We start from the raw sequence: 12,643 nt of genomic DNA, 5'->3' as shown, positions 1-12,643 counted from the left end.
CCAAAGGGCGACTGACTTGCAAATGACACAAAGGTCACACGGAACAAACTGCGCTACAGCAAAAAACATTGACTTTAACAGGTTTAATACACACATAAAATTGGATATCCTGAGCCTAATGTGAGGAATATACAAACTGATGATGTGATACATGACGCAGCGTGGAAATTATTTTCCTATGTTTCAACAGTGTAATAAACTGACAAGAAAATGCAACCGCTCCATGTACAAAATGTGTCAACAATGGTGAAAGAAAAAACTGGCGATCGCGTCATGTACAGAAATCACAGTCATCTTCGGTCATCACGGTCAAATTTAGCAATTTTATACTGGGATCTGTATCTGAGGCTTTTTATAAAGACAGACGTCACAGAGCCGTGACCTACTTTAGCCAGAATCAGAGAAATTGCAGTTCATCCGGGCCACATTTTTCTAAATAGTATACCATCCACAAAAGTCTTGTCAAGATAGATGTTAGTGATGGATACAGAAAGTCAGGCATTGCAATTTTGCTTTGTGTTTGCATGGTACGAAGCCTGGCCCAATTAACAGTTTCCCTGCAGCCGGAGGTTAAGTGCTAAGCTGTGTTAGTACCTACTGGCAAAATCCTCATCTTCAAGCACATCAGACTGACTTTTGCTCTAGCGAGCGTCAGGACTCAAAGGCTGTAGTGTGTCTTTTTCTTTTATTCCCAGCCTTGTTTTTGTGAAGCCAACTGTTACCCGCCCATTAGTGTGATGAAAACAGACAAAGGGATCTTGAACATGTGCCAATCAACAATTGATAAATTAAAAGGTGCTTGACATAGTGTATTGTTTAATCAAATTGAAAATCTGGTTATGTCCTGGCATGGTGGGATGTTGTGGAACCAAATGCAGGGACACCGGAGGCAAGGTGCACTCAAAAAATAAGAATTTAATTAAAAAAAAAAAAAAACAAGGTTGAAGACTATATGCAAAGTAACAAACACAAATTCATAAACTTACAATTAAAGACTAGACTCAAAGTTCAGGGAAACAAAGAAATATAACTAAGAAGCAACTGGCAAAACTACGTCGACAGCGACGTTTGGACAACAGTTGGACAACAACCCGACACCAACTGAAATGAAACTGGAAAATAAATGCACCTGCACAGGAAACAATTAGAAGAGGGAGCTGATTGGTCAACACATGGCGGCAGGTTAACACAGACAGGTGAACACAATCAGAGGAAAATGCTAACCCATTTAATAATCTACTAAAACGGACCCCTTGTGTACAAAGTCCGATGTCTTTTCTACCAAGCCATCCGGCAATTATATACAAAAACAAGTACGCAAAAACGGGTCCTGTTTGATGCTTTGTACTGAGTCGCCTTGCCTGCAGTCTTCTCGAAAAAATTCTTACTGCCAGATCTAAGATGGCGATATTAGCTGTACTGATAGCGCGTTTTAAATGGAGAACGACAAATATGCTTTGTCCAGGACCGATACGGATCCAAGATGGCAGTCACCAGTGTTCCCCGTTCTCGGGATGCCCATCCTGCTAGCGAATCGCTAACGGCCCACTTTTTCACTTTTGAAGTTGATGGTATTTAGTTGGTTCGTAGACACAGTGCTCGTGTCATTGGTAAAACAAAAGAGCTCAATGGAATTGGATGTAAGGTATTGGTGTATATCAGTAATTTTTTTGGAGGGAGAAGAGAAATAGACAAAGATGTGTGACTCCCCACAACACCTTTGATTGTCCAAGCCCCACCTCAGATAACCTCTGTCCTTTTATCACCGTCTGTCATTCACATGTAATGCACTCCATCATTGATAGTCTTCTCACATCATAGCACCATAACTTATTCCTGTCTTCTGCTTCCAGTTGCCATAGCAACACAGTTACCCACCCACCCCCACCGTCACCTGTGGCTTGGATATGCTGCGATATATAGGAGACTGCATCAGCCAATGAGATTCTTGGATAAAAAGATGGGGTGGGGTGGGGGCTTTCACTTGCAAATCCTATTGTGTCCAGATCCCCCCCCCCCCGCGCCTCCAAAAAAAACAAAAGGGGCGGACAAGACGACAACATGATTGTTATCGATGCAGACATGAACGTCAGTAAGTGACCCAGATCTACTGGTGAAAAAGTTCACCAGGGGCAAACTAAGGTGGGATGAAATCCCATTATCTTTCACTGTGTGTGTGACCACGGTACGCATAGAAGCACATACGCAAGTACCACAAGTATTAGATGAGTCATCCACTGTCTGAGGACTGTAGCTGCAAGTCTTGTAACTCAATTGTTTGTGTACCTAAAGTTTATTTAATCAATAGGCTTAGTTGAATCCACAATCGCCAATGAAAAATACATTACTTATGAAACTTATCGCTCACCATTGTCTGTACTTAGGTCCCAAAAGCCTCTTATCCATCACATGGTCCTTTGACAGCTCACTACAAGCCCTACCTGCTATCTATAGGGTTCAATGTTTCATTTCCTGGATTTGGACAGCTAGCGTTTCCAATGTGCCAAAGCGATGAGTGATGTAACGCAATGCTTTTGAACAGATTCATAATCACGGACTCGGAGACAAGGAATTTGTACTTCCTGATGGAAAATAAGTAGAGCTTCAAGAGGTGATGTTATAACTCTTTAAATTGAGCTAGCTTTCATTTAAAAAAAAGAAAAGTGTAACAACTCACCCACCAAACTTTCAGATAATTCAATAATTGAAATATGTGAAAGAATCTGTTAAAAACTCCCATTATTCTAGTCGGGCAAGACCTTAACTATTTGGTTAAGGTGTTATTTTTATTAAAAAATAATAACGCCAAAAAGTAGGGAGGTTCTTAATATCCCGATAACTTTGAAGTCCAATCTGCAGAAAAAAGAACTCTTTATCTGCACTCCAGTCTGATTAGTTCTCAAAAAGCACTTATTTCCCAGAGCATCACATTATTGTCAACATGAGTGTCTTTCACGTCACCTATTTCACTGTCACCGGCACCTCTCAGTATGCAAGGAAAGGCATGGGGGCGTTAACCACCTGTCGACCAGCTTTTCTGCCTTCATGATTCCACCTTGAGATTCCTATTCCTATAATAATGCTGCAGAGTGAGAATACCTTGTTCCATTTATACACAAATCCGTTTTATAGGGGATGGTCTGCATTTGCTAGGCTGGACTGTCCAGGTCTTTGTAGCTGCAGGGTCCATTAGGTCTGTAACCTCGGGTGAATGAATAACATGGACGCCCTAGGGAGAGTGCAGTCATTGTGACACCTTAACATAAGGAGAACCGGAGCAGAATTATAGCAATGGCAAATCTGACACTGGACAGGGCGCAAAGAGAAATGGGGTATGGGTGGGTGAAATGAAAGCAAAGTGGAATATATGGGAAGGGAAAGACCGGAGCAAGAGGGCAGTAAAAGGTGCTCAGGAAGGTGTTTTGCCCGGGAATGTTTCAGGACTTCTGACATTTTGAATTAAAACTCCATATTAGCTTTAGCCACTCCTGGAGGGATTCTTCAAGGATCCTCTGCAAGTCCACAAAGTCTTCAAATTGTGTCCCCTTGATTACCCACCTTGAACTTGGAACAAAAACAAGACAGTTCAGGTGAAAATTGAGGTGGCTCCAACACTTTACGTTTCCTGGCCAAGAACTGTCAGATCCTCATTGTCAGCAGGTGCACTGTCAAGGTGCAACAGCCGTGAGTAGTCCTGCCTCCACTTTCCCTTTTTTGCATTCACTGAAGCAAGCGCGCAATCGCTGTGTAAACTTGTCAATTAATCAACCGGCCAACCTCGAAGATGACGAATCTGGAGTTTGGAGCGTGACCTTTTTCATACGTAACTTCCTCTCCAGTAAATTCAGGTCAACATTCTGTCAGTCGGTTCTGCGTTTTGTGAATCATTAGTTCCTGGTGAATCAGCGATTCCAAATCCCGGCCCATGGTCCTCAGTTGAAATAGAGTGGAGCGCCCTTTCCAAGTGGTGTGTTCTACTTCAACAAGTGGAAGAGGGCATTAGGTAAAAAAAAACAAAGACTGGAATTTAAAAAGACGGATTCGTGCAGCATCTGAGTAATGCGGCCTACAATATCATTTGCTGTGGTAAAGAAAGAACTGAATCGAAGGTTGAAGCTCTCAATTCACCTTTGGAGCTACATTCCTTTCCTTACCAGTGGTCACAAGCTGTGGGTCAACAAGATCCCAGATACAAATGGCGGAAATGCATTTCCTCTGCAGGGTGTCAGAGCTCTCCCCTAGAGATAGGCTGAGAAGCTCAGTCATCTGAAAGGGGCTCAGACTGGAGTCGCTACTCCTTCGCATCAAGAGGAGCCACACAAGTTAGATCAGGCATCTAGTCAGGATTCTTCCTGGATGAGGAATTCCAGGGGTTGATCTCAGACACAGGTGTCGAATTCCAGTTACTGGAGTTCCTGCATGTTTTTCAACATGACCTGATTCCAACGATTTGGATCATTTTCAAACTCCTGCAGAGCTTGCTAATAGGATAATAATTTGAATCTGGTCTGTTGGCGAGAGAAAACCAGAAAACATGCAGGATTCCCGCCTCCGATGACTAAAGGTCGACACCTCTGACCTAGGACATACTGGAGAGACTTCGCCTCACGGTTGGCATGAACGCTGGATGTGATGGATGGAGTAGCTGGAGAGGGAAGCCCCGCTTAGGCGGTTGCCCTGACCCAGGCAAAAAAAAATGAAATCATTGGACAGTTCTAAGTGGGGCTGAACAATATGGACACCGTTTCCTCTTTCAGTTTTCATGCCAGATATCTTTTTGTCCTTTTTTGCTGTTACCGTTCATAGGTCGCCACAGTGAATCAACTGCCTCCATCACATCGTCTTATCTCTCTACTTGCATCCCCTCGCATTGCATCCCACTTGCATTTCACGACACCTATGAACATTCTCTTTGGTTTTCCTCCACACCCCCTGCCTGGCAATTACAAATTCCGCATCCTTCTACCTTCTCGTCTCCGGACTTGCCCGAACCATTTTAGTTCATGACGCTTTAGAATTCCTGCCACGGTTTTTCGGAAAAAGTGGTTAAGCATCACTTGCTCCTTTAGCTGCGGTTTGAATCCAGAATACAGGGACCTCCAAATTGTTGAAGGTAATTTACTTTTTTGTCATTAACTTGTTGAACGCGCGGGTGATACAACTTCCGCGTAATTTCCCTCTGGTATGTACATAAAGTAGCGGTATGTTTTCTCGTTGCTTCCACCTCTCCCTCCCCTGGATGTTTGTCATGGCTTCGGCTGTCCGCACGGCAAGCTCGAAATGAGGTTTGCGATTGGCTGGCCCCCGTGGTACTTTTAAGGACAAGCATAAAAATTGTCTGGAGTCGCCTGAGCCGTACACGCAGTTATAAATATGATAAGTATTTATCGTTCAACCCTTGCCTGGCATCCACAGTATGCATGACGACTTCACAGCTGTGTTTTCCTTGGCCGACTCCAACATTCAGAGTTAATGAGTTGTAATGCTTACCGATTTAATAGAATGACTGCCGATTACATTTGTGCTCTTGCTTAAACAACGAAACACGTGTGGGTATATTTTTCGATTTAAAGAAAGCGACAGTCAACAGAAGTGAATAGAACGCGTCAATGATTGCACTAACATTTTCAGTGAAACTGAAAATGAATACAAAGTAACGCAATCAGCGTAACGTCATTTTCCAACAAAATGATTGCGCTTCCCACCCTAAAAAGTAAATCGGATTATTTATCCAGATAGCTGCACCGTGACGTGCGCTCAGAATCCAGAAGTGACCAGAATTTTTGGGGGGAAAAAACCTGCTTCTGGTTTTATTCACACAGCAAAGCTCATAAAGTACCATATTTTCCGCACTATAAGGCGCACTTAAAAGCCTTATTTTTTTTAAAAAGCTGATGGTGCGCCTTATAATCAGGTGCGCCCTAAGTATGGATCAATATTGAGATTGGGATTCGTAGATAGGGGAATGAAGTGATAAAGTAAGCTTTACCTGTTTCTTTTGTGTGTTTACAGTTGAACAAGGGTGCTCATATTGAAGTTGAGTTATTATGCTATGAGAGTTTAGTTATTATTTGAGTTATTATTGTTGTTACTTTGAGTATTACTATATTGTGATTGAAAACGTTTTAAAATACGTCATTAATTGAGGGTGCGCCTTATAGTCTGGTGCGCCTTATATATGAAAAAAGTTTAAAATATGTCATTAATTGAGGGTGCGCCTTATAATCCAGTGCGGCTTATAGTGCGGAAAATACGGTACACAGACTGAGGAGCATGACTGCATGCTAATTTATGTGTACAAAGTGTATGCGGGCAGACAAATAGTGAAAAAAAAAAAACACTTTTGGTAAGATTTGAAGCCATTTACAAAACAGATACACACATCATTTAACATTGTACTCAGTGCGGCAAAGCAATTAATGCAAAGAATAAAGGAGAGAAAAATTGAAGCCAATGTGGATCCCTTGGTAGCGAGCGGAATGTGGACTGGTTGAAATGGAAGGATGACAGCGTAGACAAAATTAAATGAGGGAAGGCATTGATAAGATTAGTTGAGAGTGAATTAGATTAGGACTATTTTATAGTCATGAATACATTTATACATGCATTAAACTATTAGTGCAGCTTTGCAGCACTCGGAGAGCTGTTGGGGGGTTAGAAGCCTTGTTCGGTTCTGCAAAGGAGGGGGGTGATCCATCTGCTCATTTTGCTACGCAGTCATACTGTCAAAGATTTGTTTTTTAATCCTTACAAAACAATGTTTTGACAATCACAAACGTACACGTAAGCGCATCTCATGTTCCTAAAATCTTCATATTTTCTTGTTTTCATATCTGTATGTGATATATTTGTCGCGTGCTTTAAGTGTGTTTCAAATTTCCCACATTGTGAGGGGTCAGGGAAGGCCTGGCAAGCGTAATGTCGAATACGCTCGAAGCAGTTGTTTTTCCTTTTCCTCACGACGCAGCTCGAGTTCATTTGACCGTAAATACCCGAAATTGCGCATGTCCGAAAACATGCAGGGAAGGTAAATAGGTAAATAGGACACTAAATTGCCCTTCAGTGTGTTTGTGAGTGTGAATGGTTATTTGTGTGCAACTACCATAACTCCTCAAATATAAGACGTAACTGTAAGTAACGTTATTGTAAGTAATACGGCCTGAATAAAAAAAAAAAATCTGTGCATCAAAACTCATGTGGCTGACAGCTCAATATTCCTCGAATGTTGTCGACGGTTTATAGGAGGCGCCCAAACTTTTTGCTTTTATTTTGGGTGTAAAAAAAGTGTGTCTTGTATTCGGGAAATTGCGGTACAGTATTTTAAAATAAAATTAGCCACACCGCTTTTATTTTGTCCTCCTAATTCGGCATTAAATTAGGAATATTGTAGCTATTATCGGGGGTGCTATAAATAGACAAAGCCATGCTTATTGATGCGTATTGACGTCAGTCAAGGCACTTAAGGGCGCCTTAATTGTCTTTGATGGATAAATAGTGTGCATTTCCTTCCTCGTATTTCAAGTTCTCATTTCTTCAAGTGTGGCGGTTTCGCTTTGCTTCTGCCTTTTGTTTCAAGTACAAAGTCATATGGAAATGAGCTAATTAAGAGTGCGCCAGCAACTTGCCTGTCTCGGAGTTTATGGAGTTACAAATAGAATTCACACAGCACAGTCATCCATGCATACCCCGCAAAGTCGATTTCGTCGCTTATATTTAAAACTACATTCTGTAAAAATTCTTCATTTAAATAACGGCTTCCTTCAAAATCATGTTGATGCTGCATTGGAGGGGCGGATTGTCATTGCTATGGCAACCCTGGATGACCTACTTTATGAGTAGTGCTTTACTGTCCAGTGTTGTAAGCAAAATATAAACTTCACAATATGATTAATCGTGTTTGTTTTTTTGTTTTGTTTTTTCATTTGTAAAACAACAAATCCTTGTACTTGTACGGATTTAGTCTTTAATCCTTATAAATCTAGTCGGATTGATATTCATGTTCACCTACATAGTAAGTTAGGTAGAAGCAGATTTTTTTTCTTACCATAATGTACCGTATTTTCCGCACTATAAGGCGCACCGGATTATAAGGCGCACCATCAATTAATGACCTATTTTAAAACTTTTTCAATCACAATATAGTCACAGTAAACACACAAAAGAAACAGGTAAAGTTTACTTTATCACTTCGTTCCCCATCTACCAATCCCAATCTCAGTATTGAGCCATATATAAGGCGCACCTGATTATAAGGCACAACATCAGGTTTTTTTTTTTTTTTTTTTTTGGCTTTTAGGTGCGCCTTATAGTGCGGAAAATATGGTATCTTTTATTCTGTATCTATTAATGGGAGTTTACAATTAACCAGTGATCAAAACCTTTAGCGGTTTGTCATTTTTTTCCTCCACCCATTTTCCTGTAACTTAATTACAGTCAATCAATCATCAATGTAAATATGTGTTCACTCTAAAGTGTTGTGTTTCGTTTCAATTGTGAAATAAATAGATATAGGACACGCGAGACAAACGTGGGCATGAACGTTTATGGGTTGCTCGCGACGAGACGATCATAAAGAACGCAACGTGACACAATATGAAAGCATATGCTGTCTGCTTGGCTCCATGCCGAAGTAGCTTAGCGTAAATCATCTTTAGTACTTCTGTGCGTAGGCTAGCTTCATGAACTTGTTTGCACTGATAAAACCATAATATACCCGATCATCATAATTATTTTGAATCCTACGTTGCCCATTGTCTCAAAGCGCCGGTATGTAATATTTAAACCGTTATTCGTTTTGAAAACCCACTATAAATGTCAATAAGGTGTAAATAAATGCGTTCCATCCTACCGACACAGGCTGTTAGGGCATTATTTTCAAAAAAAGAAGCGAGCAGACTGAACCGCCGTCCGAGTCCATCCTTGTTCGCACACAGGAATCTAACTAAAAACGGAGAGGATCATGTCAAAGTGATGGTGTCTCCATACCTTGCCACTCTTAATTGAAGCAGCTGGAGAAAAATGCTTTGGTTGCTGAACACTCGTTTGTTAATGTTGGATGGGCAGTTCAGGAGATGCGTTTGAATTGGTTGCTAGCACTTAAATGTTGCTTTTCAAACTCGCTATGAACAAGCTGTGAGTGTTAAGTTTAGGTTAAAACCGATTTAATAACCGCACAGGATTTAGGATTTCATAAGACCGATGAGTTTTTTTTTACATCTTGCCCAACCGTAACAAATGGAATGACCAATACTTATTTTTGAGTCTTGAAAGCATCTTTTCACCAATTTTACTCGATTATTTATTTACATTCAGTCATGAATTCAGTCATGTTACAATGTTACTAAAAAAAAATCCAACAATTTCAGCTATGACCAGCCCGGTTCATTGAATGATGCAAATATTAAGATTGTAGTGATGATCAAACCGGCGAAGTTTCACAAACGTCTGGTGACTATTAAAGTACGCCGCAGGTTTGTCACAGTGGTAAAATACTCAAATAATGCTTATGTCATTCAAATTTGGCTTTGGGGTGTCATTCTTAAATTGAATAACAGGCTTATGCAACTCACCAAAAGCAGCAGTCACTACAAACGAGAATACATCACAAAGTTTTCCTCGACAAAGAGGAACTTGACAAGGCTTCCCATCGCTACTCGCGATATTAACCAAACCCGGCTCGAAACCGCAATACATCCAAGCACTATCAGGTACCGTCTTTCTCCAAGTACAAGTCCAGTTTCTTTTACTCATTTTCAACCCCCATTTTAGGGGGGGGGCATAACTCAAAACCAGGCCCATTTTTTCCACACACTTCTCAAACTTTTATACAAGCTCCTTTTCAATTTAGATATATTTTTAATGATATATTTGTAAAACTCACATCTTTTCAATTCTGTTTCATAGAACTGATGGCTAGCAAAAAAAAAAAAAGACAGCCGCACTGGACTATAAGTTGTGGGCTCAAATCATGAGGAAAAAGTTGTGGTTTATAGTCCAAAAAATCCGGTACTTTCGAGAATTCGTATCCACTACGTGTTTTTTTTGTTGTTGTTTTTTTTAAATGAATGGCCCCTAGTATTATGCCAATCGAGCACTGTTGTAATGTAATTGTATACGTACACAAACTGTTATTTTGCCATCAAAAACACATTTTCACAGTTTTTGTTGACATTTTATCAAAGGGAAGATGTTTCCGATGCTTCTATTTTCCTTTTTGTGTGTCAGTCACTGTTTTGCAGAAAACATCAAAAAGAATTTTCTCCTTTTGTCCAAAACAGTTTGGTTGCCACTATTGTCAAACAATGATTACTAAAAATTGGAGTAAGGTAGAATCTTACTTTCTTTTCCCAGGTAAAGACTGGAACCCAAATGGTCATAAAATACAATATTCTGTCGCTCTTGAAAGATGCGTCAAAATGCTCGAAATCACGCTCGGGGTTGCCTACTAGTTAACATTAAAAAATGGCAGCGTTATCATCTCATGAAAGTAAAACAGCATTTTCACAGCAAAATTAATTTGACTTTTTTCCTACTGGATAGTGATGCTCTTTTAGAAAATCTTCCAATTCCAAAAGTATTAGTTTTTTTTTTTTTCAATGTCCAACTTTGAGCATTTTTGCATGAGGCATTGTGGAAATGATGACATTTTTTTTTTTTTGTGCAGCCCGACTGTACAATAGACACACATTAATGGGATTCATATGTTCGGGTGGGGCCACTCCTTAATTACTATTAATTTTCCCTGCAGCTGGTGTCTTAACTTGTTTTTCCTCCGTCCTTTCTTTACTCCTTTTCACGCACTCAACTTTGGTTTTTCTTGGGTCCAAATTTCAATTAAAAAAAACAAAAACAAATCCCGCTGTTGCACGGAAAAACATAAAAGCAAACATAAAAGCAATACAGATCTTCTTTTATTTATGATCTACAGCTGTAGAAGCTGAACTGGAAGCAAATTACTCAAAGCTACAGAAAGCTGTAATTCAGATCCCACGGGGCGCATCATTCCAAATGTGGACAAGGACATTTGATGGCCGTGTCAACTCAGTGTTTGGTTTTCACAACTTCTTGTGCGGATTTCATCCGGGTACTTTGGCTTCATCACTTCCTTAAACATTCACGGGCAGGACACACTGCAGCCGCTAGATGGCAGCACACACAGGTTAATTGCAATCTTTCCCTTGGCCAAAGTAGGACGTGTTTTTCGTTTTTTTTTTTTTTTAATGTAATAATGTTTCCACAAAATACATACTGTAAAATTTAATGTGATATGTATTCGTAATGATTTACATACTCAGGAATGATTTGCATGATGTGTATCGTTTGAAAGAATGTGAGATTATTAAGGTAAATTTTTATTTTGGATTTATTCTGGATTCAAATTAAAACGTTCAACCGTTATATATGTGCATGTTGTTGAAGTATAATATTAAGAATAACAGTTCAAATAAAATGATGTATTTAATTTACTTTGTAGTTCATCCTAATCCATCCTTTATCTTTTAATACTATTTGATTTCATTCATTTGTCGATTTCTTCATGTCAAGGGAATGGTCTCGCATTTCAATATTATATTTGCTCGCAACAAGTGAAATTAAAAGTACGGTATTCAGACAAAAAAAACGGTTAAGCACCTGCAAAGAATTCACTCATTAACCAGTTCATATATAAGGTTTCCAAGAGCCTTTTGAAATGAACGTTTAGTCATTTCAAATCTGCAATTTCTTTGTCAGATATTATTTATTTATTTTTTTGTCACTGTCTCATTTGCGATTGCCCGCGCACACTACATATACTGCTCGGAAACTGGCCCCAAAATGACACACATTCCCAATATACTGTAAGTACCATTACCGGAATGTAATGTTATTATCGAAGAATTATCTTCCAGGTATTTGTCGCAACTGTGTCTCATCACACTCAAATAAAAGATAAAAAGGGTGATTTGAAGCAAATACCCATGAATTATGGGACATAAATTGCTCATTCATTTTCATCTCACTTCAAGTTCCTAGAAGAATAGGGCCGCACTCGTCGCCATGGCAACGCTGGATTGCCTATTTTGGGAGCCTGGTCACTTCTCATGCTGCGTTATGCATCACCGCACGTGTTACTGTTCAAAATTGCGTATAGTGCATTTTTCTTCATAAGCGGTAGTTTGTAGCGGACAGCGTTTCTCTTTGTTTGTGTGTGGCACTTAAAGAAACTTGACAAAAGACTTTCTTGCAACATTTCTTGGTACATTCATGGCATTTAGTCAGCCCAGCGCCACACAAAAAAATAAAATAGGTCTCATGTGTATTGCGTTGTGATTTTGCAGTTCTTGATCTCACCATTGTCTTCCTCTCTCCTTTTCCAGCTTTCAATTGCCTCAGCTGTTGTTGTGCCAACCATGCTTCTCGCAGCCAATGGCTGCAAGCATTCCCATGTGGCCGCCTTTTGAAGAGTCTGCCGGCAAATCCTGAGCAGGCTGGCAAGGTCCGGGTCAACCTCATTGTCCTGTCATTGGCTGCTGGATGGGACTGAGGCTGAATGGATCCAGAGTCCAAGAAGCAGAATAACAACTCATCAGTGAAAGATGAGAAAGGGTGAGACACGTTGTACGTGTGTGTCAAATGTGTACTTAGCGGCCACTTCATTAGGTAC

General features: G+C 40.1%; 1 protein-coding gene across 4 annotated transcripts in view; it reads left to right on the top strand.

The window, feature by feature from the left end:
* The window catches only part of LOC148410985 (thyroid hormone receptor alpha), a 65,975-nt gene that overhangs the window by 25,441 nt on the left and 27,891 nt on the right, over window positions 1–12,643 (top strand). For all 4 annotated transcript variants that reach the window (XR_015868133.1, XM_088436511.1, XM_088436509.1 and 1 more), the window contains one exon: window positions 12,357–12,585. Coding sequence is in view for 3 of the 4 variants with exons in the window: in XM_088436511.1 (XP_088292637.1) it covers window positions 12,530–12,585 (56 nt within the window). In the remaining variant the exon portion in view is untranslated. The remainder of the gene's footprint in view (window positions 1–12,356; window positions 12,586–12,643) is intronic.

Source organism: Hippichthys cyanospilos, chromosome 16, assembly GCF_059441005.1.
Source record: "Hippichthys cyanospilos isolate Australia breed blue-spotted pipefish chromosome 16, RoL_Hcya_1.0, whole genome shotgun sequence".
NCBI classification, from domain to species: domain Eukaryota; kingdom Metazoa; phylum Chordata; class Actinopteri; order Syngnathiformes; family Syngnathidae; genus Hippichthys; species Hippichthys cyanospilos.
The sequence above is the reverse complement of the archived record's forward strand: the minus strand, read 5'-3'. Positions and strand labels throughout refer to the sequence as shown.